The 24,712-nt window shown below is 50.0% G+C and overlaps 3 protein-coding genes across 5 annotated transcripts; all 3 read left to right on the plus strand.

Moving 5' to 3' along the window:
• Positions 1-7,206: 7,206 nt before the first annotated feature.
• Positions 7,207-10,589, plus strand: LOC123121858 (pentatricopeptide repeat-containing protein At3g24000, mitochondrial). 3 transcript variants are annotated; one of them, XM_044541937.1, is made up of 3 exons: positions 7,207-9,259; positions 9,457-9,674; positions 9,851-10,589. In XM_044541937.1, the coding sequence occupies exon 1, from the start codon at positions 7,262-7,264 to the stop codon at positions 9,134-9,136; it is 1,875 nt and encodes a 624-aa protein (XP_044397872.1). In that variant the 5' UTR covers positions 7,207-7,261; the 3' UTR covers positions 9,137-9,259; positions 9,457-9,674; positions 9,851-10,589. The 3 variants fall into 3 exon arrangements, with proteins under 3 accessions (XP_044397872.1, XP_044397871.1, XP_044397873.1); XM_044541936.1 differs by having other exon boundaries at positions 7,207-9,674; XM_044541938.1 differs by having other exon boundaries at positions 7,207-9,674; positions 9,944-10,589.
• A 772-nt stretch (positions 10,590-11,361) lies between these two features.
• On the plus strand, positions 11,362-12,279 carry LOC123124979 (uncharacterized). The gene is made up of 2 exons (XM_044545524.1): positions 11,362-11,492; positions 11,614-12,279. The coding sequence occupies exons 1-2, from the start codon at positions 11,363-11,365 to the stop codon at positions 12,036-12,038; spliced, it is 555 nt and encodes a 184-aa protein (XP_044401459.1). The 5' UTR covers position 11,362; the 3' UTR covers positions 12,039-12,279.
• Positions 12,280-15,540: 3,261 nt separating this feature from the next.
• Positions 15,541-19,516, plus strand: LOC123121860 (probable galacturonosyltransferase 4). Its single transcript, XM_044541939.1, has 7 exons — positions 15,541-15,937; positions 16,035-16,124; positions 16,368-16,771; positions 17,318-17,577; positions 17,687-18,044; positions 18,187-18,762; positions 18,951-19,516. Exons 1-7 carry the CDS (start codon positions 15,814-15,816, stop codon positions 19,224-19,226), a joined length of 2,088 nt encoding a protein of 695 aa, XP_044397874.1. The 5' UTR covers positions 15,541-15,813; the 3' UTR covers positions 19,227-19,516.
• Positions 19,517-24,712: the final 5,196 nt, after the last annotated feature.

A 24,712-nucleotide genomic window follows, 5' to 3' on the forward strand; every position in this document is an offset into this window, starting at 1 on the left:
TGATCGGGAGGGGTGTGGCGTACCGCAAAACGGACGAAACGGACCTCCTACGGTCGAAACGGGGGTCCTGTTCATCGGGAGGGGTGTGGCGTACCGCAAAACGGGACTCCACGGGATACTGTTCATCTCCACCGTCGACATCCTCCAGCCTCCACGGGCTCCTGTTCATCCAGCCTCCACCGCGCGCTACTCCACCGGCTACAGTTCAACCACCCCTCCACGGGCACCCTCCACCGTCTACTGTTCATCCAGCCCTCCACACCACGGGGTCCTATTCAACCACCCCTCCACGGGCACCCCTCCATCGTCTGCTGTTCATCCAGCCCTCCACACCACGGGGTCCTGTTCAACCACCCCTCCACGGGCACCCCTCCACCGTCTACTGTTCATCCAGCCCTCCACCACACCACGGGGTCCTGTTCATCCAAAGGCAACGCCACCGCTCACTGTTCATCCAAACCCCCCGCAACGCTCACTTTTCATCCCAGAGGCAGCATCGACCGGCTTCAGTTAGCAGCAGTAGCAAAGGAATCGCTCGATCGGGTTCAGTTAACAGCCATCGATCGATCGCTCGGGTTCAGTAACGCGTAGCCTGCAGTGCAATCGCTCGGGTTCAGTTAGAGCCCAACGCCTCGCTCGGGTTCAGTTAGAGCCAACGCCTCGCACACACGCGCGTACGTGTACGAGAGAAACGCGCATCGCTCGGCCCCCGACTTCCCACCGTAACCGGGAACTCCCCGTAATTTTCCTCGCCCTCGCTTCTACCACGGTTTTTTCCGTCATGGACGGCCCAAAGAATGTCATGCAGCTACGTCTCCGGCCCGCCCAGGACGAAAAGCCCATTTTCTGTCATGATTTTTTGTCATAGAAGTAGGAGCCCACCACATCTATGATGATACCGGGTTTTGTCACAATTATCGTCATAGAAGTGTCATATGTATGACAGAAAAAAAATTCGTTCGGCCCAAAATGTCACGGATGTGTCTTTTTTTTGTAGTGATGGTGAAGGTGGCTGTGTCCCGACAGTGGATCCAGACCATCAGTGGGGCGAATGGCTACGAGCATCTCCAGGTCGCTCGATGGGGCACAAAGAGGGGTCGTTTCATGGACTTTCAGGGAGCGCCAACAGCTTTGGAAGTGTGAGATCTAGTGAGGGGGAAAGGAACAGCAGGAAGACAGGTACTGTACGTGATCTCCCTACAAAGCGTAACCTGCACAATGAGTTTACTACTCCGGCCGTTTCCCGCACTGGTGGGGATGGTAAGGGGGGCGGGGAGGACGGCAACAACCCCAATAAGCAGAAACAAGGAGAAGAGAACCTGAGGGAGAGAGATCTGCGGGATGATCTGGAACAGAAGAGGGAGAGGGAGATGCGCTCAAAGTTGAGAGAGACAACAGGAGAAGCAGGCAGAGTTAAGGCACAACTACAGGCAGTATGGCCGATGGGATCATGATGGAGCGGGATCATCAAGCCAATTCAATGGGAAAGAGCGGAGACATGGTTACTATGTGCGTAAGCCTAGGCCAGAGTATACGGCAGTGCAACGTTCTCCGAGTAGCCCAAGACACGAGCCCCAGAGAGAGAGAGGAATAGGAGGCCAAGGCAGTATTGGGTGGCTAAAGGTGAGGGTGAAAGGCAGGAAGGACATGATACATTCGTTCGCGACACGAGGCAGAAAACCTCGTCCGTGTTTGATCGTCTTGAGGAGCACAATGATACATCAGCGGACCCTGTGAGGTAGGGCCGCCGGTCACAATGAATCTATTGGCCTGGAATTGTCGAGGACTGGGGTTGGACTCGACAGTTGGCGAGCTTAGAGACCTGATACGGTCATACAACCCAGCGATGGTGTTCTTATCAGAGACAAAAAAGAGTGCAAAAGCAATGGAGAGGCTCAAGTGGAGCCTAGGGTTTAGGCGAGGAGTGGCGGTGAATTGTGCAGGAAAGAGTGGTGGTTTGGCGTTGTGGTGGAGAGATCATGTGAATGCGACAGTCAGACCGTGATGTAAATACTACATAGACAGTCAGATGGAAGTGGATGGGAATACCTATAGGTTCACTGGAATCTATGGCGAGCCGTGTGTGGAAAAGAGGAAGAAAACGTGGGAAGTGCTGAGGTATTTGAGGACACAAGATGATCTTCCTTGGATCTGTGTTGGAGACTATAATGAGGCAATCATGCAGAAGGAGCAGATCGGAGGTAAGTCAAGATGCATTAGACAGATGGATGAGTTTAGATACTGCTTCGCCGACTGCGGGCTTGCGGATATGGGGTTCTCAGGGTACCCCTTCACTTGGGATAATAAGAGAGAAGGGTCGGAAAATATCCAAGTCAGACTGGATAGGGCAACTTGTTCGGCTTCTTTCATGCAGTTGTTCCCAGCGACCGAGGTGCAACATATACTGACCGAAGAATCTAACCACCAAGCGATGCTTGTCCGTCTTGCATCGGCACTGATCGACAAAACGGCGTGGCCGCATCGCCCCTTCATGTATGAGGTGGCTGGGACAAGACACGCGGAGTACGAGGCCATGGTGACCAATGCATGGGAAGCGGCGCATGCAACCAATCATATGCAGCCGGGGATGGACGCGGCTTGTAAACATCTCGCCCTGATGGCCAAAGCCATGCAAACCTAGAGTAGGGAAGTATTTGGCTCTATCAAAAAACAAACCAGTCACATGAAGTGGCAGTTGAAAGATGCCAAGGAAAGGGCAGTTCGGACATGCTATGGGCAGGAATCAAGGACATAGAAGATCAGTTGCATGATTGTCAGAGTAATGGGCCACGGGTAGCCTAACCCGAGTCCCAGAACCTTTCAAGACATCGGGGCCGGCCGCGCCCCTCAGAGCATCGAGATAAAGCACCGCCTTCTGATGGCCGGCTGGTCCGGGCGGCCGGCTTCCAGAAGGCGGCACCAAGACGGGTCGACTCCTTGCAGGCGGCCTCCAGAGAGGCCGGCTTCCGGCAGGCGGCCCTCAGCGCCCTCAGAGTCTGCTTCCCCATTAAGAAGACAGGACATGGTGAGGTTATAGAGTAGCCCATCCCCCCGAATCCAGGGCCGGGCGTGGCCACAGTGCTCTGTACCTGCGGAGATCTCCGCCTGGCGCGGCACTGTGGCCACCTCGCCCTTGACGTCACTATGGGCGGGCGGAGCCCTGTTCTCACGACGGCCTGTCGGTACGGCCTGCAGGCGGCAGGCCCTACCAGGCAGCGAGAGCCCGGAAGACGGCGGAAGCCCGGCCAGTCGGACCCGAGGGAGGCCGGCCTCCAAGAGGCGGCCCGTTCCTTCCTCGGGGCTCCACGTGCCATTAACCAGATAAGACGCGGCGTGGCTACAGTGATCTCCCACCAGGCGGCGGGGCTGTAGCCACGCTCCCCTGACCAAGCCCGCGTCATTAGCATCATGGCTATAGTAATCAGCAGCCGGCAAGACCCGCGAGCGGCGGGGGCGGCCTGTCGGCTCCGTACCAGACCAGTCGGCGGGGCCCACCAGGCGGCGGGCCCCAGCAGCCGGCGGAGAAGCTGGCGGACAGAGAGACTAACAGTCGGGTCCTACACCCAGCCAGATTACCATTGTACCCCTGGGGGTAGGCCTATATAAACCCCCCAGGGCACCCATGCAAAGGGTTCGAACCTGTTAGAATTAGACTCACACCTAGGGGGAAAGGAGAGCAAGCCCTGCCTTCTCCTACCTCTAACATACAGCTCGAGGAGCACCATTGTACTCGCTAGTGCCTTAGTGATCATGCGGAGACCCCGCAGAGCAGGACTAGGGGTGTTATCTCCTAGGAGAGCCCCGAACCTGGGTAAAGTGCGCCGGCGTTCGTGTCTACGCCTCATCTCGCTTCCAGGCACCGGCGACGTTCTACTCGCTCCCACCATGATAAGCCATCCATTGGCATATGTCGCACCCAACCCCCGACAATGATCTATATGAAAGAGAAGAGATTTATTATAAGCAAAGATCAAGGGTGGATTGGCTACAATATGGTGACCAGAACACACAGTACTTTCAAAACCGAGCATCGCATAGGAAGCAGAAAAACACAGTAAAGGCGCTGCGGAGAGAGGTTGGGAATAAATGTATGGATGATGAAGGTATGCATGCGATGGCCGCAAGTTTTTATGCTAAGTTGTTCGCTTCAGAGGGATCGAGGGATGGAGAGAAAATTCTGCAACATATTGATACACTGGTCATGTAGGATATGAATATGAACTTGTCAGCCCTGTTTACCGATGAGGAGATTGAGAAAGCGCTTTTTCAGATGGGGCCATCAAAAGCGCCGGGGCTAGACGGTTTTCCGGCAATGTTTTATCAACGACATTGGTCGTTGGTAAAAGACGAGGTGTGTGCGGCCATCTGAGATTTTTTTACGGGGAGGATGATGCCGGAGGGTTTTAACGACACCGTCATTGTGATGATACCCAAGGTGTGCTCACCAGAGATGCTCAGTCAGTTCAGACCAATTAGCCTCTGTAATGTCCTCTATAAGATTGCATCAAAGGTATTGGCAAACAGGCTTAAGGTGGTGTTACCAATGATGATTGCGGAGGAGCAGAGTGCTTTTGTCCCGGGGAGGTTAATCACGGATAATGTTTTGGTAGCATATGAGTGTGTTCACGCTATCAGAAAGAGGAAGAGAAGAAAACCTCTGTGCGCGATTAAACTCCACATGATGAAGGCGTATGATAGGGTGGAGTGGATCTTCTTGGACCAGGTAATGGCAAAATATGGTTTCTTCGCTCACTGGAGGGAGATGATCATGAGGTGTGTAAGGACTGCGAGGTTTTCAGTGAAGTTAAATGGGGGCTTTTCTCAAAGCTTTGTCCCATCGAGGGGCCTTCGCCAGGGTGATCCTTTGTCACCATATCTATTCCTTTTTTGTGTTGAAGGTTTTTCAGCTTTACTCAAGCATGCCCAGGAGGAGAGGAAGATTAAGGGAGTATCGTTTGGGAGCATTGGCCCCACGGTCACTCATCTTCTATTTGCTGATGATAGTATTGTCTTCCTAGAGGGGTCTCAAGATGATTCTCAAGATGATTTTCTCTGTCTGCGGGCTATATTACAAGATTATGAGGAGGCTTCGGGACAAAAATTTAACTTGTAGAAGTCTGCGATATTTTTTGGGAAGGGCAGTGAGGATGGGGATAAAGAAGCTCTCAAACAAGCGATCGACATTTCTTCTAAGGCCCTTAGCGAGAGGTATTTAGGCCTTCCAACGGTGGTGGGAAGATCCAAAAATGGGACTTTTAAGTACGTCAAAGAGAGTGCAAAGGGAAAGTCTCATGTTGGAAGGGCCAGGGGCTATCCAAGATGGCCAGGGAGGTGCTGATCAAATCGGGGTTGCAATCTACTCCTACTTTTACCATGAGTTGTTTTCAACTCACAAAGAAAATGTGCGGGAATCTGTCATCTATATCTTCAAACTTCTGGTGGGGCAAAGCAAATGGTGAGAAAAGAGTACATTGGATTGCTTGGGATAAAATGTGCATGAGAAAGCAAGAAGGTGGTCTGGGGTTCAGGGATCCAGAAGCGTTTAACCAAGCTTTGCTTGCCAAGCAAGCCTGGAGACTGCTGCAGGAACCGAATTCCTTGTGTGCAAGAGTGCTTCAGGCGAGGTATTATCCAAAAGGGTCCATTCGTAATGCCACATGCCCCGACGGGGGTTCTTTCACATTCAGAAGTATTCTGCATGGCCGAGACCTCCTCCTGGAGGGGCTGGTTTGGCGCATTGGTGATGGATCCCAAGTTGGCATTCATCACGATAATTGGATTCCCCGCAAGGGAAGCCTGAAGCCACTGGGCCAGGTGTTTGTTCCGGGTATGACAAGGGTAATACATTTACTAAATGATTCTAACACTGGTTGGGATCAAGCAAAGGTGGAAAACATGTTCCCACCAGCGGAAGCATCTGAGATATTGCAAATACCTGGGGGGGCGACGGTAGAGGACTATCTTGCATGGAATCATACGAAGAATGGAGTTTTTATAGTAAGGTTGGCTTACCACCTTTGTATGGATCAGAAGCGGGCAAGAAGGGGCATGCCGGGTTCATCATCGTCGGTTGTGAACCATAGAGCTTGGTTGAATTTGTGGGATACGGTGGCTCCGGGCAGAGTTAAGATACATACCTGGCGACTCATACGCAATGGACTTGCAGTCGGATCTGAGCTACATCGACGTAAGATCAAACCAGGAGTGTATTGTGTGGTTTGTGGAGGAGAAGAGACGAATTTACATAGGTTTTGGAGCTGTCCCCATTCGGCAAAATTTTGGAAAGTTCTGTACTCGGAATTGGGAGTACCGGTGGCGATCCCGCGGGAGACAATCTGCTCCCAGAGTGCACTCTCTCATTGGCTCCTGAGCTGGTTTGCTGGTGCGTCGGAGGACGAGCGAGCTATTATGATCCAGGGGTTATATGCCTTATGGATGGCACGGAATAATACACGTGAAGGTAAGAAGATTGAAGAGGCGGCAGACATGGCAGGGATGGTTCGAAGGCTAATGGAGGAGTGGCAGACAGTCCATGGCAAGGTGAGCAAAATCCCTCGAGTGGTTCAACCTTAGAGGTGGAGCACTCCAGATGAAGGATGGGTCAAAGCTAATGTTGATGGGGCGAGCACTAAAAGAGGGGATAAAGGGGCCGTGGGTGTGGTCTTCAGAAACAATGCAGGAGCGTTCATCGGAGGTGCGTGCCACTACTATCCGACGGGAGGTGATCCAGTAAAGATGGAGCTCCAGGCATGCAAAAGGGCGGTGGAACTGGCGGAGGATCTCAACATCACTAGCTTGCACATCGAGATGGATTGCCAGGAGGTGGTTCGCAAACTTCAGAGCGAGGAAGCTGACCTCTCAGTGCTGGGACCGATGATCAAAGAGGTGAAAAACATGTTGGCGACAAGAGAAAGATGGAAGGTGACTTGGGCAAGGAGGACGGCGAACGGCGCCGCGCACGGGCTAGCCAAGGAGGGGGTAACAAATAATCTTAGCAAAGTTTGGGTGCAAGCACCATCAGACTGTATTCTTCACATTATTTCGGCAGAAATTCCTGCCTTTCATGAATAAATAGAGACGTGGTTGATTTAAAAAAAAAAGTCGTCGAACTAGCCATTTTCCCGTAAAAAAGTACTACCCCCAAAAAACCTGAGAATTAGCCAAAATATATATATTCTCGCTGTTCTTTTCACACGGACCCTCGTTTCTTCTCGCCTTCTCGGGAGCAAAACGTCGGACACCTGCCGCCATCGCCACCTCCATGAGAAAGCCCCTCAAGCTTCTGCCCAACTGCCTTCTCCTCTACCGACACACCAGACCCTACACCCCAACCGCGGCCAACCCCGTCCCGGCCGCCTCCGCCGTCCTCCGTGACCTCGATCTCCTGGACGCCGGCGAGCTCGCCCCGACCCCGCGCGTCTACCACTCGTTCATAACCGCCTGCGCGCAATCCAAGAACCTCGAGGATGCCAGGAAGATCCACGCGCACCTGGCCAGCTCCCGTTTCGCGGGCGACGCCTTCCTCGACAACTCGCTCATCCACCTCTACTGCAAGTGCGGCAGCGTGCTGGAAGCGCGGAAGGTGTTCGACGAAATGCGGAGGAAAGACATGGTCTCCTGGACCTCGCTCATTGCCGGGTTCGCGCAGAACGACATGCCGGCGGAGGCCATCGGGCTGCTCCCTGGCATGCTGAAGGGGCGCTTCAAGCCGAACGGGTTCACGTTCGCCAGCCTCCTCAAGGCTGCCGGCGCTTATGCTGACAGCGGCATCGGGAGGCAGATCCATGCTCTCGCTGTGAAGTGTGGTTGGCATGAGGACGTCTATGTTGGGAGCGCGCTTCTCGACATGTATGCGCGGTGTGGGAAGATGGACATGGCCACCGCAGTGTTTGACAAACTTGACTCGAAGAATGGGGTTTCCTGGAACGCATTGATTTCCGGGTTTGCGAGGAAGGGTGATGGAGAGACTGCTCTGATGGCCTTTGCAGAGATGCTGAGAAGTGGGTTTGAGGCGACACATTTTACATACTCCAGTGTCTTCAGTTCTATCGCTCGTTTAGGTGCTCTTGAGCAGGGGAAGTGGGTGCATGCACATGTGATTAAGTCTCGGCAGAAACTGACTGCATTTGTTGGAAATACATTGCTTGACATGTATGCAAAATCAGGGAGCATGATCGATGCGAGAAAGGTGTTTGACCGTGTGGATAATAAGGATCTGGTTACTTGGAACACAATGCTCACAGCATTTGCACAATATGGACTGGGGAAGGAGGCAGTCTCCCATTTCGAGGAGATGAGGAAATCTGGCGTTTACCTGAATCAGATCACCTTCCTTTGCATTTTGACTGCCTGTAGCCATGGAGGACTGGTGAAGGAGGGCAAGCGTTACTTTGAAATGATGAAGGAGTACGATTTAGAACCGGAGATTGATCATTATGTTACGGTTGTTGCTCTTCTCGGCCGAGCTGGTTTACTAAATTATGCTCTGGTCTTTATATTTAAAATGCCCATGGAGCCAACTGCTGCAGTTTGGGGAGCCTTGCTTGCGGCCTGCAGAATGCATAGGAATGCTAAAGTAGGGCAATTTGCAGCTGATCATGTCTTTGAACTTGACCCAGATGATACTGGTCCACCTGTCCTGTTGTATAACATATATGCTTCCACGGGCCAATGGGATGCTGCTGCTAGAGTGAGGAGAATGATGAAGACAACTGGTGTGAAGAAGGAACCTGCATGCAGTTGGGTTGAGTTAGAGAACTCTGTGCACATGTTTGTGGCAAATGATGATACTCATCCACGAGCGGAAGAGATATATAAGACGTGGGGTGAGATAAGCAAGAAGATTAGGAAAGAAGGATATGTTCCTGATATGGATTATGTGCTTCTGCGTGTAGATGATCAAGAGAGGGAGGCAAACCTACAGTACCACAGCGAGAAGCTCGCGCTTGCATTCGCACTGATCGAAATGCCTGCAGGGGCAACAATTCGTATAATGAAGAATATTAGGATATGTGGGGATTGCCACTCTGCATTCAAATACATCTCGAAAGCTTTTGGAAGGGAGGTTGTTGTGAGGGACACAAATAGATTTCACCATTTCAGTAATGGATCTTGTTCCTGTGGAGATTACTGGTGATTCTGCCAAGCTGTAGTGCGTTTATGAATCTACAAGGCCATAGGCAGTGGCGGAGCTTCACTAGGGCCAAGGGGGGCTATGGCCCCCCTACCCTAGAGAAAGTATATGAAATACCATTAATTGGTAAGCTAAAATTTTAAAAATTATCATAGTTTAAGCAGAATATGTCCTTTTGCCCCCCCATAACTCGGCTTTGCCCCCTCAACAATCTCTGTCAAGCTCCGCCACTGGCCATAGGTTGATTCAGTAACAGCCAACAGGGACCTTTTTATGGACTGATAAAGGGCAAACTATTTCTGCTTGATTGTCTCTGTTGACAGGGCAAACAGCACGCTCCGGCCCTGAAGATCATTTGACATCCGTCATGAGGGATGGACTCCAGAAGACATGTGCTTTCATCCTTCTAGCGCAATCGATAAAATTTCATGGGTTGCTGAAACAGCATCATTGTCTGCGTGATTCCTGGGAGGAAAGTAGACCTGCATTTGGAGGCACAATCTCCGACTGGAAACACACTTCAGATGGCTTTATTTTCCAGGTAAACATTCCCAACAACCTATCTTGCTCATACGTGCAAATGAATGATAGTCTGCCGATTTCCGGAACCTAATTTCCACACCGGATAAATTCCAGAGAGAGAACAATTTAGATATCCGTAATTCTACAAGTGTATGGCTGGGTGATTTTGCTACATATGCACGGTGTGCATTTCAGGGTATATCGGGTTCAGCTCAGAGCTCACGAAGCACAATGCACGGTGATTTTGCTAACCATTGCCCTCTGGGACTGATGATGGCTCTTTTGTAGTCACTTGCTCGTCGTTCTTTCGGTCCATGCTCCTCGTGCACTACTCCACAAAATATGTCCCTTTTGGAACTGCCAGAAGCCTCTGGGAATATGCGTGGTTGTTCTGCTCTGCTACTGGAGGTGATTGTCCAACAAAAGGATGCACTTATGTTCCAGCCATGACTTGTGCCGAAATGTATACTACGTACTCCGCAAAAATATTTGCTCCACAGTCCACACAAGTGTGTGGGTGTCGTTGGTATCTTGATCGTGATCATAGCGGAGGGCCTACTCTACTCCTAGGACGGTTTGGAAGCTGAATTTGGTGCGTGTATGGAGGGGCTTTCTCAGGCCTTGATGAGAAGTAATCTGCCGGTGATGGTAGAATTGGATTCTCTACAAGCTGTTAGAATGATTCAGTCTGGCGACAATGACAGATCGGTTTACTCTTCCTTGGTTGAGGAGATAAAGCTACTCCTAAACCTACATAGAGCTAGTATTACTGATATTAGACGCTCACAACATAAGGTTGGCAATTGTTTGGCTATCTTTGCTTGTGTGGAAGGCAAAACTATGATTTGGCTAGGGTCTGGCCCTCCTCGTGAGGCGATTGAGTTGAACAATGTTGATTGTAATCCTCTTCTCGTTGAGTAATACAAGTGTTTTACCCGCAAAAAAAAGAGATCGTGATTATAATGATATTGGGGAGGTTTTACTTGATGCATCTTCATTTGTTTCTGTTAGTGTCAAAGAGCGTGGCTGTAGGTAAGTCGACTGAGTTTTCAATTAGGGTCAGCCGATTCGTTTTGGACGTCGGATGCAGATCCAACGGTCCGCGGCCCTTCTTCCTGGAGCCCAACGTACCACCAGCCACCACTGCCTGCGGCTGGCGGCGCTCCCTTGTAGCCTCGCTGCCCACCATGCTGCCCCTCCCCCACCGCTAGCAAGCCCCTTCCTTCCCTCCGGCGTCTTCTTCTTCCCTTCGGTGCCTGCTTCCTTCTTCTAGCGAAAACCGACCGGCCCAAATTGGATTTTCAGGCGACTAACGTTTAACTATTGTGTAAAGTTGTCTAAAAAAACTATTGCGTTAAAAAAAGGCATCCATCAACGCCCATCTCGTTGGTGCGCTACTACGATCAGCATACCAACGAACACACCTTGTTCCATCGACAAGAAACTGAACACCCCGCCCATCTCGCCAATGGATCCAGGCAACAACGTTTGTTAAACGAGCACTGCGACTTACTAGCATGCATTCGTTAAGAGTTTCAAAAAAAGAAGCAGCATTCGTTAGAGTTTCAAAAAAAAAAGAAGCATTCGTTGGCATTTTTTTTCCCTTCAGCGGAGCATGCACCGGCTGGCAATGCCAGCCCTAGCTGCACGGGCCGCCTGGGCCTGGCGTGCACGTCTCCATCGGTACATTCTGCATGAACATAATGCATGCTCCCCCACCGGTCTCCCCGTTATATACTCCGATCCCACCACCCCCTTCCCAGGAGCTCGACATCGCGACGTCGACGTACGGGCCCTCTCCTTCGTCGTCTCGATCAGGCCTCTCGTCTCGTCTCAGGTGCGTCGCGTGCATGCTGTCGCCGTCGCCGCCATGCGTATGATATTATATGGTTTGAAGCTAGGTCAGGTCGAGAGGCCGGATTGATCAATGTCGATGCATGTTCGATTTCCCCATGCAGTGCCCTCAGCCTGCATGGATCGGCGGCCGGAGGGCAGCAGGGCGAGGAAGCGCGCGCGGGAGGAGCCGGACCAGGCGGCGGACTTCCCCTTCGACGAGGCGGCGGCCGCGGCCGACGCCGGGGAGGCGTGGCGCAGGCCGCCGGGCGTGTTCCAGTTCCCCTGGCAGAAGTGCCGCGGCGGGCTCGGCGTGGCCGGCGGCGGCGGCTGGGAGCTGCGGGACGTCTTCTTCCACTCCCTCGTCGACGGCGGCGCCGCGGCCATCGGCGTGCCGGGCGACCGCCTCGTCTCGCCGCCGCCGCCCAGCAAGCAGCGCGCGCTCTTCGACGACGTCGACGCCTGGCTCGCCGCCGCCGCCGACGGCGAGGTCGACCCCGTCTGGCGGTCGGCGATCAGGGGCGCCGGGCCCTCCGCGTCGGCGGTGTGACGAGAAGATGCATGACGTGGGCCGTGGAGGGCCCCCGTCGCCGGTGGCCCCGCGTGGCATTCAGTGCGCGGCGCCGCCTGGCCCATCGGCCCCGTGAAGCTGGCCTGGGTTGGCACACGGGCCTGTTGATGATCACGATCAATTTCCTCCTGTATATATATGATGATTGCTGCCAATAATTATTTACTCTCTCTTCATTTTTAAGCATCACTTTAATAATCACAAGTCCTGTTTCCAAATAGTTACACATTCTCTCTCAAGCCTCTAGGTGAAAATTTCGAAACCACATACATATCCATCTGAAACCTACTCATTTCCCGTATTTAAATATCATGTTTTAGATGACAGTCTTATATCTCTTTTTTTGCAAATAAATTCTTGCATTACTCAAGGTTTAAAGATGGCAGTCTTATCATATGGTTACATTAGGAAAAAGTTGAATACATCTCACATATTGACAGGTTATTGAAGCGTTTTTTTCATTGATATATTTCTTGACGCTCTGCGGATTTTTGATTATTTGTGTCTAACGCAAAAGGCAAAACAAAACAATAGACAAATGACCAATACCATAATACTAGTACTCATGACCTCTAACTTTTTTTCTTCGAAAAGGGGCGCTTTATTACTTAAAAGGTTCTAACTTTTTTTTTGTAATAACACATTTATAGTTGTAGTTTTAAAGGCTCTGTGTCTCAGAGCATAAAATTTATCCACATACACAAATTTTCCTTTATAGTTTCTCACTACCTCAAAGTGCCTCAACTCCAATTGAGATGGAATGAACAACGATGGATTTCAAAACACAAATTGAGATGAAATGAATTGCAGAAAATCCACACTAATACATTCGTGGCATTCACCCCCTTTTGTTGGTCAAATGTCAAAAGTACAAGCATGAATTTAGAAAACCAATCTAATTAGAAATATATTACTCTTCGGCATTTTAAAAGTCTGACTATGTCCGTGGACAAAACGATAACTGGCAAAATGGGGTTGGAGTAATTCATTACAAATGAAGGTTGTGGTTGGAATCAAAATCTCATCGATCACGTTTGGTTGGAGGTTGTACCCTCTGCCCATCGGATAAAACCCTGGGATCGATGCTTCTGTGTGTCCTATTAATGTGGATCATTTTATCCGTGAAAGGCGACGTTCTCGTGGATAGCGAGACAACAGTGATGGCTTCATCAATCTTAAAGCTATGCAACTCTGATCCTTGATAGGTATTATGTGTGTGTGTGTGTGTGTGTGTGTGTGTGTGTGTACACACCTACGTTGTACTCAGTGATTCTCAATTAAAAATCCTGGTCCATTAAGACACATGGTCTTGACATGACACTTATGATAAAATTCTCATCAATTAAGGCACGCGGTCTTGACAGCATGCTCCACCAACATCTACTAGAGGATTGCAAACATTTTCTATTATCCATGTTGTTGTTTAGTACTACCCCTTGTTGAAACTTGAAATATACAAATCGACAAAGTTACACTCTGGGACTTACGATTGCAGTTTGATAAAAGAGCACCTTACGTTTTAGTTAGAACAAACTTAGCAATAAATCCAACTTCATATTGAACATGTACTATAATCTAACATTTTTCAACTCGGTGCTTTTACACTGCCTTTATATTTAGTGATGAGAGACTAAACCAAGGTCAAACCATCAGTGAGAAGAGCTTGCAAAGGTGTAGAGATGAGAGACTAAAGGCACACAAAAAAAACACGGAAGGCATGGTGAGTAAACGACCAAAGGGCTTTGCTGAAAATCTGAACCAAAAGGGCACTTAAAGCAATCAAAAACATATGACAACCTTGTGTTATGGAGTTACATAGATAAATCACATGAGATTCTCTTATGCTTAAGTTAATAGTACCCGTTGTCTAATCTCAGCCATCGGCATCAAACAGATAATGACACCAAAGGGAAAAACACAACCAAGATCGCAAGACCATATGCGGAAAGGCACGTGAGACATTTTAATATTTAAGTTAACGACACCGGTTGTCTGATTCAATCTTTGATGTGGGTGCATCAAACGGACAATGATATCAAAGCAAAAACACAACAAGGATTACAAGACCGTCTCACTTCCCCTCGATTTTTTCTGTCCTAAGACGAGATCATTATGGGGAGCCGCTGTTCCCCGCCATCCAGACCGTTGGGGTTGAGTTCGTGCCCCTCCGCTTGCCTATGTGGCGGTGCGAAGGGCGTAGAACCCCGGCGCCTCATGGTATTGTTCAGATCTAGTTAGATACAGACAAACTCAGATAAATTATATCCCCTACGTTTCAAAATGTAAGATCATGTTTAACATTGTGATCTTGCATTTTGGGACGGGAGGGAGTAGCTAACAAAACCAACCCGATTAGGTTGGAATGAGTAATTGTGAGCGTGGCACGCGGGCCGTGCCCACAGTCCCGCAGCACATTTTCTTGAGAGGTGGTTGTGGGAGGACGGCGGTGGATGTACGCGTTCACAAACCCGTGCGCAAGCGCAACAGCCCAGCGGGTACAGCACAGCTCATGTCGCCGGGGTAGCGCGCTGCACGGGTTCGTGGCCGCTAGGATGATTCTCCGTCGTCCTTGCTCCTTTCTCCACACAGCCCCATCATCATTTGCTGCTTTAACAAAGCCGATACACACGGCACGTACGGTACTACTACTACGATGCCATGCAATGCAAGCAACCTTTCTGCCTTTTGGTGGCCTGCGTCCTTTGTTTCTCCTCACGCTGTCAGCAAGCTGCCACGAACGTACTAGTGTACTACGTAAGCATATCTTGGCGGTTGCAACTGCTCGTACGTAGCGGGGATCCGCGCATGCACGCACACGGCACGCGCGGGCGGGGCCTGCTGATATGATATAGTCTGTTGAAGGTTCTGGCGATTCGTAGAATCGACGCGCGCGCGAGCAGGTCGATCACCCGATCGAGAGAGAAAAGCACCAAAGAATGGCGCCGTCTGATTCTTCTGAATGGAAAGCACGCACTCAAGGATAGATACCTTTCTTCTCCTCCGTCTCAAAATGTCACTCGAAAGATATGCTTAACTCACTGGTGTCACTTTCACCTTTTTTGTTTTGTTTCTGACAACATTCACCCATTTAATTCGGCCCATCTCCACCCTAAAAAAACCCCAGTCTATCTGTAGTACCTGTGCGGTCTCATTAACTCGGTCTATCCATCTCTACCCGTGTGGTCCGTGATGCCTCTGGTGTCCCGTGCGCCCACAGACCACCGCTCCCAAATCCAAACTGACACCAACTCTTTTTTTCTATCCACAAATACCGAACCAAATCTGACCAAATGCTTAGCAAATGTAGGAGCCGTAAATACGATCTTACATCTCTGTACCACACATTATATTGTATCATTACGTTATATCTCCGTACCGTTGCAAATCTGGAGAGAAACATCTCCATGAAATCCATCTACCCCACACAGGCCACGGGAATAGAAAATTCGCGCGATCCAGCGCGTGAAAGGCAGGCAAAGGTGCCGGTGGAAAGGAAAGAAACCACTCGAGTCCAAACCGGCGCAGCACGCATCGCATGGGCCGCGCACCGCTCCCACGTTACCCATCCTGAGCCCGGACTGACTGCCGCCCCGGAATTTCGCGTCCGCCGCGCGTGCCGACGCCACCCAAACCCTTCCCGAAACCAAGCACCCGCCGCGCCGGAAAAGCGACGCCCCTCCCCTCCCCTCGTCCGGCGGCGGCGGTGCAGCGCGCCGTCTGAGGCACTCCGGCCGCCGGCTGCGGGGGCGCGGACATGGCGGGGGCCGTGCGGGGCCGGCGGTGCCGGGGCGCGGTGCTGCTGCTGCTCGTCGCGTCCGTGCTCGCGCCCCTCGTGCTCTACGGCCGCTTCCCCGTCTCGCCCCTCCCGGACTCCATCGGTATGTACGGCCCCCCTTGCCTCTCCCCGGCTTCCGGCGCTGGCGACAATGCGGCGAAGATCCGTTCTTGATTTCATTTGGGCGTCTTGTCTTGCAGTGGCGAGGGGCGCGTTCGATCGGGGGGACGGGTCCGGCCCCAGTCTGGTGTGGCCGCATATGGCCGCCTCCGAGGTTTCTCTCGCCAAAGGTCAGGCCGCTTTTCCTTCCCCCTTTCGTTTTGCTTGCCTAATCTCGTCCTCAAGGGAAGGCTTCACTGACTGTAGTAGATCGTGAAAATGTTAGAGAGATAGTTTGAGTCTGTTTTCACCACAGTAAGAACAAATGAACCAACTTCTTGCAATTTTTTTGGTGAAGCAGTCGCCAGTTGAGTCACCCGTGGGTAAACGCATCTGATTTTTGTTGGAATTCTCTGGGTGAATTGCTTTTGCAGATTTGACAATTGAGAGACTAGGGGAGCACAAGAACCGGGTGCTGTCGGCGACCGACGACTGGCAAGCAGTTGAGGTAGCCAGGAGCCATCCATCAGGAAAGAAAATTGATACATGGGAGGACCCTGCGTCGCGGGATGCCCATCAGGTGGTTGCTGTCGGAAATGACAGTGCTCAGTCGACACAGGATGACATGATAAAGGAAGTTGTTAGCACCGACGGACGAGCAGATGGATTCCATCATCCTGGCGATAGCAAGGTAGCTGAAGAGCAGGATGGACAAGGAATGGATGAAAAGGAGTTGCAGGATGCAAGTGAGGTAGAGCACAAAGATGGATCTGATGCATCAGAGAATAACATTGCGGGAACACATCCTGCGGCAAACCTGACTTCGTCTTTGGAAAAGGTAAAGTTTATTAGAGAAGACCAATCTATTGCTTGGCAAGGACGATCAAGCCCTTGCCTGCCCCTTCTAAGGGAGGGGGTAAATTACTGGAAGACTGTGAATCCTGGACGCAAAACTAACCTAGGACTAAACCTTGTTCCATCACATCTTTATTACTACTCACTTACTCAGTACCTAAGCCCATACTCATTGTATGGAGGTAAGATATTTGTGCACTGAATGAACTGGGAATAGAGGTGATATTGTTTATATTTATAAAAGTCAATTTTACTCTATGACTACTCCCAAAGACATTGCAGCCATCTTAATATATTGGCAAAGATATGCCTATTATTTTCATTCTCATTTAGCAGCGGTACTGTTCTGTGGCCTGTTTCTTACCTTTTTGTGAACATTAGGATTAGAACACTGAGTTAAGAGCGATTAGATGTCCTGAGAATCCACTCTTATATTTGAAACTATATTGATTGTTATGTTTATACTTTAGCTTGTTTGGTCAGTCGCAAGAGATCATTTGTTCTAACAGCTAATGTTTCAATTGTCCAGGAAAGCGCTGCTGATACATTATCTGATCATGCTAGTATCAATGCTGATCTCGCCACATCAGCAAGTAGCACTGGTCATTCCGCAACTTCCCCAGATGCTACAATCCGCATTATCAAGGACCAATTGATAAGAGCAAAGACATATCTTGGCGTTCTAGCTTCTAGAGGAAATCATGGTACCGCCAAGGAGTTACGTGCACGAATGAAGGATATCCAGCGAGCACTAGGTGATGCAACCGATGATGGGATGCTTCCTCAGAAGTACTTTCTCTTTCACTGTACTACTGAATTTCCATTGTCATTATTGGTGTCTTGTACTTTGTGTTGGGATAATTATCTCTGAACTTACAGAACTTTCTGTTGCATGAAGTGTCCATGGCAAAATAAAAGCGATGGAGCAGACACTGGGTAGGATCAAGAGGATGCATGATGGTTGCTCAGGTGCTGTGAACAGGCTCCGTACATCCCTTCATTCAACAGAGGAGCGTCTTCAATCTCACAGAAAGGATGCCAACTATCTAGCTCAACTAGCAGCAAAATCTTTACCCAAAGGGCTTCATTGTCTCCCATTGCGGCTTACAAATGAGTATTATTCCAGCAACTCCAATAATAAGGATTTTCCAAATATGGAAAAGTTGGAAAACCCCAAACTCCATCACTATGCAGTTTTCTCAGATAATGTATTGGCTGCTGCAGTGGTTGTGAACTCCACTCTTGTTCATGCTAAGGTATACCACTTGGTCACCGAGATATATAGCTAGCCAGGCTGCTGATTAATGGCTGTGAATCGACTTTTGTTGTACCATAAATCTCACTGTATTTAAGTTTGTACCTAAAGCACTAATATGTACTCAATAATCTGTTCTGCAGAAACCAGCAAACCATGTCTTCCACATTGTGACAGATCGGCTCAACTATGCTGCAATGAAGATGTGGTTCTTGGCTAATCCCTTGGGTGAAGCTGCGGTTCAGGTTCAGAACATTGAAGAGTTTACCTGGCTGAACTCAAGCTACAGCCCAGTTCTGAAGCAGTTAGAATCCAGTTCGATGATTGATTACTACTTCGGGAGTGGGAGGGCTAGGCCGGGTGAAAATCCCAAATTCCGGAACCCAAAATACCTGTCGATTCTCAATCATCTGAGGTTCTATCTCCCTGAGATATTCCCGAAGCTTAACAAGGTGTTATTTCTAGACGATGATACCGTGGTGCAGCAGGACCTAAGTGCGCTTTGGTCGATAGATCTCAAAGGCAAGGTCAACGGTGCTGTTGAGACCTGTGGAGAGAGCTTCCACAGGTTTGATAAATACCTCAACTTCTCCAATCCTCTAATTGCCAGCAATTTTAATCCACACGCTTGTGGTTGGGCATATGGCATGAACATGTTTGATTTGTCCGAGTGGAGAAAGCAAAACATCACCGACGTCTACCACACCTGGCAGAACCTGGTAAGTTTATGAACTTATGAACAACATATTATATATATTCACCAGGAGCTGAGCAGAGTATATCCCCTAATAAGCTATCAGCTATTCTGCCGTATTTTGATCTACAAGGAGATCTCTGTACTTCACCAACACTATGATCTCCCCATTCGTCAGTGGTATTTGACCCATGGCTTATCTCATTTGTGCAGAATGAAGACAGGCTACTATGGAAGCTAGGCAGCCTCCCTGCAGGCCTTGTGACGTTTTGGAACCGCACGTTCCCGCTTGATCGCTCGTGGCATCTTCTGGGGCTCGGGTACAACCCAAACGTCAACGAGAAGGAGATCAGGCGGGCATCCGTCATTCACTACAACGGAAACCTGAAACCCTGGCTCGAGATCGGATTGTCGAAATACCGAAAATACTGGTCGCGGCATGTCAATTACGATCAAGTGTTTATACGGGAGTGCAACATAAACCCCTGAGTGGCAAACACACTTTGTGTATGGTTTCGTTATTCTTTTTTCGCTTGCTATAGGTTAATTCTTTATGCTCTAGGTTTTGTAAGATATCTGGAGCATCTACTATTGTTTTTCAGTGGTAAAGGTGCCCGTTCCTCCTATGTATGACTAACTGTAAAGGTGCCAGCTGTTTAGTGGTAGGCTTTAGAACCAGACAGACACACGCTCCAGTTAAGAGCCATGTAGGCTATATTACATTTTTGTACTTACTGATGTGAATGCAATAAAATGGTAGAAAAACTATGTCCAGTTCATTCGTACTGCAAGTCTGCAATGCGAATGGTCAGTTCGTTCTCTGTTCTGCAGCCCCACACGAATTTCGATGTGGTTTCTGTGCTTATTTCCATCAGCTGAATAATCGTAATAATCCGCACGAAGTTTGCAAACCCAGGTTGCAAACGATGGCTCCCAATGACCGTTCAAAATGTGATCAAATGGAACTGAAAACCTAGTATCTTAACAAGATAGTGTAGGCGTTAACAAGAAGATGAGCCCTAATCCCAACAGAATTCCTTATCCAATCTCTACTTAGTCGGCGATTTGTTGAGATTCGTTTCTCCGTACCGCATCCACGGGCATCATATGCCTATATATATACGCTCTTTTCGCTCATCCTTCTGAAGTTTCGCTGTGTACGCCCGTCTTTGCGATCAGGTTAACTCTGCTCACCGTTCACGATGGCGAGAGCGCTCCTAGAGTCCGCGGGCAGCGCGGCAACGGCGGCGGCGTGGGGATTCCTGCCGCCGTGGCTCGCGGCGCTCGGCATGGTCGTGGCGTCGGTCTGGATCGTCTCGTTCGCCGTGTTCCTCTGCGGCCGCAGCAGCTCGCGCGACGACGACGACGACGTCCCCAAGAAGAAGCCCGCCCCTGCTGCCACTGCCCCGATGGCGAGCCGGCCCGCGAGTGTCGCCGCGGCCCCGAAGATGAACACGCCCGCGAGTGTCGCCACGGCCCCGATGGCGAGCACGCCCGCGAGTGTCGCCACGGTCCCGATGGCGAGCAGACCGGCGAGTGTCGCCGCGGCGCCGAAGACGAGCACGCCCGCGAGTGTCGCCACGGTCCCGATGGCGAGCAGACCGGCGAGTGTCGCCACGGCCCCGATGGCGAGCCGGCCCGCGAGTGTCGCCGCGGTCCCGGAGGCCAGTGTTTGAATTTTGCTAGTAGGCCTTTGGCAAAGGCCCAAAGCCCAACTAAAATTCTGAAATTCTCTTGACCCATTCATACACATATGTGAGTGGAGTGAGTGAGATTAAAGTTTAGTCCCACCTTATAAGTTGAGAGAGAGTTGCACCTCTTTATAAGGTGAGCTCTTCTACCACTTGTATGAGCATGACAAAAGGAGACCTACACGCGCGTTCCTCCTCATCGCCCGCCTCGCCACGCCTCGTCCCGACGCGGCACGTTGTCTATATATTTTTGTTGCTCGGGAAAAATTAATGAGTCATTAATTAATAATTAACGGACGCGTTAATTTTTGCTGCTTGGACGTGGGGTTTACTCCCACGACCTGCCCGACCCGCACTATATAGTCAGGCAGACGTCTACCCTAGCCGCCGCCGCTTCGTATGGTTTCTCACCACCGTTCCAGATCATTGCGCCGCCAAGCAAGTCTTCTCCATCCCTCCTTTCGGCGTGCACCGACAGAAGGGATAGCAGGCCTCCGGAACCCCGCCTCTCGTGATCCTGTACGGGAGAGGGGCGATCAGGTTTTTGGGGAGCGCACTCGCGCGACTGCTGGCAGCGACGACTAATTCCCCGACCTCGGCAACCTCATCCTCGACGACATGGGCGACAACGTCAACGCCGGCGGTGCTGCTCCCGCTGTATGTGATTCTATCCTTCCTGTTCGAGATCGTGGTAGAATTCATGTTTCTAGTATGTGCCCTAGATGTGATCTGTTCATCTGCTATGCTAGTTCACATGATTAGTTTAATCTCTGCTGCTGTAGTCATGTTTTATCTTCTGTTTATTTGGATTAAATCTCGTAGTAATTTGCTCATATTTTCAACAATCCAAAAACCTGATCATAGGCAATTTACTCCGAGTGGTTTTGCTGCGCATCTGAAGCCGCCTGCCTTTAAGGGGGCGCAATATAAGAGGTGGCGCACGAGAGCAGTCTACTGGTTTCAGACCATGGGCTGCTATGACGCCACCAAGGGCAAGTCTGAGGGCGATCTTAATCCAGCACAGCTGGAAGCTTTTCAGAAGATCGATACTCTCTTTAAAGGCGCTCTTCTGAGTGTTCTTGATGACTCCATTGTGGATTCGTATATGTCGTTTGACAACGACAAGGACATGTGGGATGCGCTCGAGGCCAAGTTTGGTGCCTCGGACGCCGGCAGCGAGTTGTATGTCATGGAGCAATTCTATGACTACAAGATGACTGATGAGCGCCCTGTTGTACAGCAGGCTTATGAGATACAGTCGCTTGCAAAAGAACTTGAGTACTTCAAGTGTGTGTTGCCGGACAAATTTGTTGCCGGAGGCATCATTGCCAAGCTTCCACCTTCATGGAACAATTTTGCTACTTCTCTGAAACACAAGAGACATGAGTTTTCCGTTGCGGATCTCATCGGTACTCTTGATGTTGAAGAGAAGGCGAGAGCAAAGGACACACGTGCTCGAGTTGCTGAGGGAGGTTCTAGTGCCCACATGGTACAGAAGAAGAACTTCCAGCCCAACAAGTTCAAAAACAACAAGAACAAAACTCAGGGCAAAGGCAAGTTTGATACAAAGAACAAGCCATCACATTCTACCAACTTCAAGAAGAATTCTCATAAGAAGGGGAAGGGACTTTGCCATGTCTGCGGTGATCCTAATCACTGGGCTCCGAAGTGTCCTAACCGCTTTGAGGAGCGCGAACATGAGAAAAGCGGCAAGTCCGCTAATGTTGTCATCGGTGATACTGATATGAAGGAATCAGGGTACGGTATTTTTCCTACCATCCTTTCAGTATTTCAATCCCCTGATTGGTTAATTGACACCGGTGCCAATGCACATGTTTGTGCTGACGCCTCCATGTTTTCTTCTTACCAGGCAACAGGGACTTCTCCCGTGCTGATGGGGAACGGGTCACATGCCATCGTTCGAGGTGTTGGCACGATCGATCTGAAGTTTACTTCGGGGAAGACTGTGCGTCTGAAAAACGTTCATCATGTGCCGTCCATCCATAAAAATCTCGTTAGCGGTTCCCGTTTATGTCGAGACGGTTTTAAGTTGGTTTTCGAATCCAATAAAGTTGTAATTTCTAAGTATGGACAATTTGTTGGAAAAGGCTATGAGAGCGGAGGCTTGTTCCACCTGTCTTTGTCAGATATTTGCACTAAAGTTATTAATAATGTTTGCCACAATAATGAGTCTGATATTTGGCATTCACGACTTTGTCACATTAACTTTGGTTGCATGACGCGGCTGGCCAATATGAATTTAATTCCGAAAATCTCTACTATCAAAGGCTCTAAGTGCCAAGTATGTGTGCAAGCTAAGCAACCTCGCAAGTCCCATAAGACTGCACAGGCAAGAGACTTGGCGCCACTAGAGCTTATACATTCTGATCTTTGTGAGATGAATGGCGTGTTGACAAAAGATGGAAAGAGATACTTCATGACGTTGATTGATGACTCCACTAGATATTGTTATGTGTATCTTCTGAAATCAAAAGATGAGGCTTTAACTTTCTTCAAAAACTATAAAGCCGAGGCAGAGAACCAACTTGATCGAAAAATTAAACGGCTTAGGTCCGATCGTGGTGGAGATTATTTTTTCAATGAATTTGATCTATTTTGTGCGGAACATGGTATAATCCATGAGAGGACGCCTCCCTACTCACCTCAGTCAAATGGGGTAGCCGAAAGAAAGAACCGAACTCTAACTGATATGGTTAACACCATGTTAGACACATCGGGTCTTTCCAAGGAATGGTGGGGGGAGGCGCTAATGACTGCGTGTCATGTCCTAAACCGAGTTCCCACAAAGCATAAGACCATGACTCCATTTGAGGAATCGGAAAGGAAAAGATTGAAACTCTCTTACCTACGTATTTGGGGCTGTTTGGCGAAGGTCAATATACCAATTTCCAAGAAGCGCAAGCTTGGACCAAAAACCGTGGATTGTGTTCTTCTGGGCTATGCTTTTCATAGCGTCGGCTATAGATTTTTGATAATAAAATCTGAGGTATCCGACATGCATGTTGGTACGATTATGGAGTCGAATGATGCAACTTTCTTTGAGGAAATATTTCCTATGAAGGATATGTTGAGTTCATCAAATCAGGAGATACCTACTCCATCTAGTGAGGAATTCGCTGTAATTCCTGAACCCACCATTGCGATGGAACACGTTGAGAATCCTGTTGAGGGTGACAATGGAACTCCTGTGAGGAGTAAGAGACAGAGGACTGCAAAGTCTTTTGGTGATGATTTCATTGTGTACCTTGTGGATGACACTGTTGGGGAACGTAGCAGAAATTCAAAATTTTCTACACATCACCAAGATCAATCTATGGATTAACTAGCAACTAGAGAGAGGGGAGTGCATCTTCATACCCTTGAAGATCGCAATGCGGAAGCGTTGCAAGAACGCGGTTGGTGGAGTCGTACCCGAATCGATTCAGATCGCGGCCGAATCCGATCTAAGCACCGAACAACGGTGCCTCCGCGTCAACACACATGCAGCCCGGTGACGTCTCCCGTGCCTTGATCCAGCAAGGAGAGAGGGAGAGGTTTGGGAAGACTCCTTCTAGCAGCAGCACAACGGCATGGTGGTGATGGAGGAGCGTGGCACTCCAGCAGGGCTTCGCCAAGCATTGCGAGAGACGAGGAGGGAGAGGGGTAGGGCTGCGCCAAGAGAGAGGGAGACTCGTGTCTTCTGCAGCCCCAAAACCCCCACTATTTATAGGAGGAGGGGAGGAGGGTGTGCCCCCTCTAGGGTTCCCACCCCTAGGGGGTGGCAGCCCTAGATTGGATGGAGGGGGGCGGCCAAGAGGGGGAGAGAGGGGGGGCGCACCCTAGGTGGGCCTTAGGCCCATCTGAGCCTAGGGTTTTCCCCTTTCCCCTTTTCCATGCGCCTTGGGCCTCTTGTGGGAGGCGCACCAGCCCACCTAGGGGCTGGTCCCTTCCCACACTTGGCCCACGCAGGCCTCCGGGGTTGGTGGCCCCTCCCGGTGGACCCCCGAAACCCTCCGGTGGTCCCGGTACATTACCGGTGACGCCCGAAACTCTTCCGGTGGCCAAAACCTCACTTCCTATATATTATTCTTTACCTCCGGACCATTCCGGAACTCCTCGTGACGTCCGGGATCTCATCCGGGACTCCGAAAAACATTCGGTAACCATGTATATCTATTCCCTATAACCCTAGCGTCATCGAACCTTAAGTGTGTAGACCCTACGGGTTCGGGAACCATGCAGACATGACCGAGACGTTCTCCGGCCAATAACCAACAACGGGAT

This window comes from Triticum aestivum, chromosome 5D, assembly GCF_018294505.1.
Source record: "Triticum aestivum cultivar Chinese Spring chromosome 5D, IWGSC CS RefSeq v2.1, whole genome shotgun sequence".
Classification (NCBI taxonomy): domain Eukaryota; kingdom Viridiplantae; phylum Streptophyta; class Magnoliopsida; order Poales; family Poaceae; genus Triticum; species Triticum aestivum.

Bases quoted from the DNA above. Each gene is read 5' to 3' on its own strand.
- LOC123121858 (XM_044541936.1), top strand. From the start codon at position 7,262: ATGAGAAAGCCCCTCAAGCTTCTGCCCAACTGCCTTCTCCTCTACCGA.
- LOC123124979 (XM_044545524.1), top strand. From the start codon at position 11,363: ATGCTCCCCCACCGGTCTCCCCGTTATATACTCCGATCCCACCACCCC. The intron at 11,493-11,613 runs GTGCGTCGCGTG...TTCCCCATGCAG, and splicing joins GGCCTCTCGTCTCGTCTCAG to TGCCCTCAGCCTGCATGGAT.
- LOC123121860 (XM_044541939.1), top strand. From the start codon at position 15,814: ATGGCGGGGGCCGTGCGGGGCCGGCGGTGCCGGGGCGCGGTGCTGCTG. The intron at 15,938-16,034 runs GTATGTACGGCC...CTTGTCTTGCAG, and splicing joins GCCCCTCCCGGACTCCATCG to TGGCGAGGGGCGCGTTCGAT. The intron at 16,772-17,317 runs GTAAAGTTTATT...TCAATTGTCCAG, and splicing joins TGACTTCGTCTTTGGAAAAG to GAAAGCGCTGCTGATACATT.